The sequence below is a fragment of the Vigna unguiculata genome, chromosome 3 (genome assembly GCF_004118075.2).
Source record: "Vigna unguiculata cultivar IT97K-499-35 chromosome 3, ASM411807v1, whole genome shotgun sequence".
Taxonomy (NCBI): Eukaryota; Viridiplantae; Streptophyta; class Magnoliopsida; order Fabales; family Fabaceae; genus Vigna; species Vigna unguiculata.
The window spans coordinates 19,592,860-19,597,000 of NC_040281.1; the positions used below are offsets into that span (position 1 = coordinate 19,592,860).

General features: G+C 34.2%; 1 protein-coding gene across 1 annotated transcript; it reads left to right on the forward strand.

Moving 5' to 3' along the window:
• The first annotated feature begins 2,138 nt into the window (after positions 1-2,138).
• LOC114179810 (REF/SRPP-like protein At1g67360) lies at positions 2,139-3,874 on the forward strand. Its single transcript, XM_028066272.1, has 3 exons — positions 2,139-2,309; positions 2,397-2,630; positions 3,203-3,874. The coding sequence occupies exons 1-3, from the start codon at positions 2,292-2,294 to the stop codon at positions 3,641-3,643; spliced, it is 693 nt and encodes a 230-aa protein (XP_027922073.1). The 5' UTR covers positions 2,139-2,291; the 3' UTR covers positions 3,644-3,874.
• The last annotated feature ends 267 nt before the right edge of the window (positions 3,875-4,141 follow it).

A 4,141-nucleotide genomic window follows, 5' to 3' on the forward strand; every position in this document is an offset into this window, starting at 1 on the left:
TGTTGGTGTTATGAGTCGTTTCCTTGCTAATCCTGGAAAATAGCATAGGCAAGCCGTGAAATGGATACTTAGGTATCTTAAAGGTATTTCTAGAGTTTGTTTATGCTTTGTAAGTGGTAAGCTTGTGTTGAATGGTTATATAGATGCAGACATGGCTAATGATGTGGATTCTAGAAAATCTACCTCTAGCTATATGCTGACTTTTGTAGGGGGAGCAGTGTTATGGCAATCCAGACTACAAAAATGTGTTGATTTATCTTCTATAGAGGCAAAATATATTATTGTTACAGAAGCTGCTAAGGAGCTATTGTGGATGCAGAAATTCTGACAAGAGTTGGGATTATCACAAGAAAAATATATTTTATATTGTGATAGTCAAAGTGCAATCCATCTAGGAAGAACTCAACTTTTGATTCAAGGTCAAAGCATATTGAAGTCTGATATCATTGGATACGGGATGCATTAGAGATGAAGCAATTGTCATTAGAGAAGATTCATACTGATGAGAATGGGTCAGATATGATGACAAAGATCTTACCTGTAGGAAAATATGTTATCTGCAAGGAGAAATTCAGTTTGGTTGATTATGGCCACAATTAATTGTTAAGGGGGAGATTTGTCAAGTGGGTCACCAATTTATTGGGACATACTGATTTATTTAAGAAAAATAAAATAAGTTTTTTTATGGGCTCCCAGCCCATTATGCAATTTAAATATGCAACCCTTGCATCAGGTTTGTCATGAGAAAGAAAAATAGAGTGAGATAGAGAGAGAAGTTATGAGTGCCTCTAGTGAGAAGCCATCAGAGAGAAAAGAAGTTACCTTGGAAAAAAGATTTTATTCCTCATCTCATATATTGAGGTTATCTCTATTTTTTATTTAAAATACCTATTGGGGTTTGTTATTCACCTTGTTGGTAAAGAGAATAGTGCTTTGTTGATCCTTGGAATTTCCAAAAGAACTTATGGTGTACCTATTAATTTTTATTAGTGGAAGTTTTTACTGGACAAGGTCCCGTGGGTTTTTCCTCCATATTGAGGTTTTTCCACATTAAAAGTTTTGGTGTGTTCTGGTTCCTCCTTTATCTATTTTATGCATTTTATTATTTGCATATTATTTATTTAGGGAAGATTTGATCTGAGTTTTGCTTTCGCGCTTGGTTATTTGTTATTTTTGAGATCTTCCCAACAATACTCTACCGAAGTCTTGGAAGATATTTTGGATTTCAATTAGAAACTCGACCCTTAAAGGCTTTGTTTCTTTGCAGATGACAAAGAGTGACACTTTTAATGAAGAAATGAGAAAGAAAGTACATGGTTCTTCATCTCAATGTGAGTTCTTAGGCACAAAAAATAGGGGGGAAGTCAGAAAAAGGAACCAAAAGATGGTATAGAGAAAAGTAGGAGCAAGTCCAAGTTAAGATACAAAAATATGGTGTGCCATTATTGTAATAAAACTGGATGTAGTCAAAAATAATATTTTAAGTCGAAGAAGAAGAAGAAAAACAAAAGAGACAAGCAAAAAGAAAATGATCATAATGATGATCGTTTTACTGCTACTACATGCAGTATTCTTATGATATCGGTGATTATATACTCTCGAATACGTAACATAAGATAATATTGTATAATCACAATTATGCCACATTTATTATGGGAATAATGTAAAATATATTAGAAAATATATGAACTTAGAAATAATAATAATAATAATAATAATAATAATAATAATAATAATAATAATATCAAGTGATACAATTTTAATATAATTGGGTTTAGATGCAAACGGATTGATTTCCAAAGTACATTTATTAGAAATAATATTAAACACAACTTTAAAATTAATTATTACAAACCAAATTTATAGAATAACCTTGTAAGAAAATTAATAATTTATTTAAAATCTTGAGCTTAATATTTGCTGAGTTTGTTCGACCCTATGTATTTTAAAAAAGAAGTACCCAGACCTGATTTTCCTGGATATACTAAATCGTTGTCCAGACGTAAGATATAGTGTATAATATATATGGTTTAGTTTGTATCTACGTACTCCTTTAGTATTTCGAGGTAGTATCTTTTACACTTTTGATTTTTCCAGGCAGTATCTATGTCTATTTTAATACTTCGAGGTTAATACGGAATCAACTACCAAAGAATAATTTAATTATTTGATTTAATTAGGCTAATGTAACTCCATGTGATTCCCATTTGCATCTATAAATCAAGGCTCCAGTGACAGTGCTGTTATATTTCAGCAACAACTAACCTGCAAGTTCCAAGACGGAGAAAACAATGGCAACCACCACAGAGGTTTGCAATATTCTCCTTCTTTTCGTTCTCAATTTTCTGAATCTTTTTGCGGAGATCACACACAATATGTGAATGTTGTTTGTGCAGAGGGATGTGGAGAACAAGAGTCACGAAGGACTCAAACATCTTGGGTTTGTTAAGATTGCGGCCATTAAAGGCTTTGTGTGTGTTTCGAATCTCTACGACTTCGCGAAGCAAAATTCCGGACCCTTAAGATCTGCTGTTGGAACCGTCGAAGATACAGTAACTACCGTTCTAGGTCCTGTCTACAGCAAATTCAAGGGTGTCCCAAACCGTCTTCTCCTTTTTGTGGACAATAAGGTTTCTCTGTCGTTTTTTAATTTTTTGTTTTTGTGTCTTTGATTTGTTTGTTGATGTTCATGTACCCTTCAACAAATCAGGGGAAGTTTTTGCAAATAATTTGTCCTCTTTCGGTAAGGGTAATTTTTTTTTCTGACTATATTTGTCTTTCTGTTTTCAGATCAAGATCTATTTCAATTGGTGAAAATTGCCTTGTAAATCATGGCAAAAACACTCTTATGAATACTATAGGAACACCAGCACGAATAACTCCCTTGTGTTCCTATGTTACAGGGAACCTATTATCAGTACATGCATACACTAGAATTTTCTGTTTTTTCATTCTTACCCCAGAAATACTCTGATCCTATCATGCAATTTGATTTTCATGCATAGTTCTATATCTCTTAAATTCTCTTGTTTGATTGTTGTGGTCCATGGGTACATAAAAATGAATTGGGTTTATGTGAATTTTGTATGTCCTTGTGTGAACATAGTTGAAATTCCAGTGCTGATATTTTAATGAATTGGGAAATTAGTATTAGCTAAGCAATCAATTTTTGGGTGAACAAATTACTTCATGAATGTGGCAGGTGGATGAAGCAACCCACAAATTCGATGAGCATGCACCTTCTCTGGTTAAACAAGTTGCAAGCCAAGCGAATTGTTTGGTCCAGGAAATGACAAACAAGGCTGAGAAAGTGGTGAGTGAGGCTCAATCTGGTGGGGCAAGAGCAGCAGCACAATATGTTGCCACAGAGTCAAAGAAAATTGTGGCGTTTGGTTCGGTGAAATTGTGGTGTGGTCTGAACCACTATCCACCATTCCATGCAGTGGCTGAAATGGCAGTTCCCACTGCTGCACACTGGTCAGAAAAGTACAACAATGTGGTGAAGGGAATGAGTAAAAAGGGTGGTGGTGTGTTTAGTTATTTGCCTCTGATTCCAACCGATGACATAGCCAAGGCGTTTAAGCAGGGGGGAGGCTATGTGATTGAAGATGAAGCAGGTTCTGAAGGAGAGAATTTTTCTTGAGTAATAATAGAACTACCACTACCACTACTGTAGTAGCTAGCTATTTTCTTTATAAAATCTGGTTCTCACTAGTGTCTGGTCGAGTTTGAGGGCAATGTGGGTGTGAATGGAAGTGTAAGAAATGGTTGAGAGTGTGTGGAGAGTGTATGTTAACAAATCCCAAGGAGAACATTATGTGATTACGTGAATGGTTGCGTTTAATGTTCACTAATTTGAAGTTGTTTGGTTCGACCCTTTTCTTACTCATAATTATCTGTGCAGTTGCTCGGGAGTTTTCACCAAACACTCTCCACCCAGTAGTTATTCCAATAGCATTTATTTATTGAACGCAAAATTAATCATTTACATGATACTTTTATCGTTCTGTTTAACATTATTTTGGAAAATAAAAAAATAATAAATTTTCTTGATTTTAATAGTATATATATATATATATATATATATATATATATAATATATGACACAACCACACACACTTGTAATCATTTCCATGATACT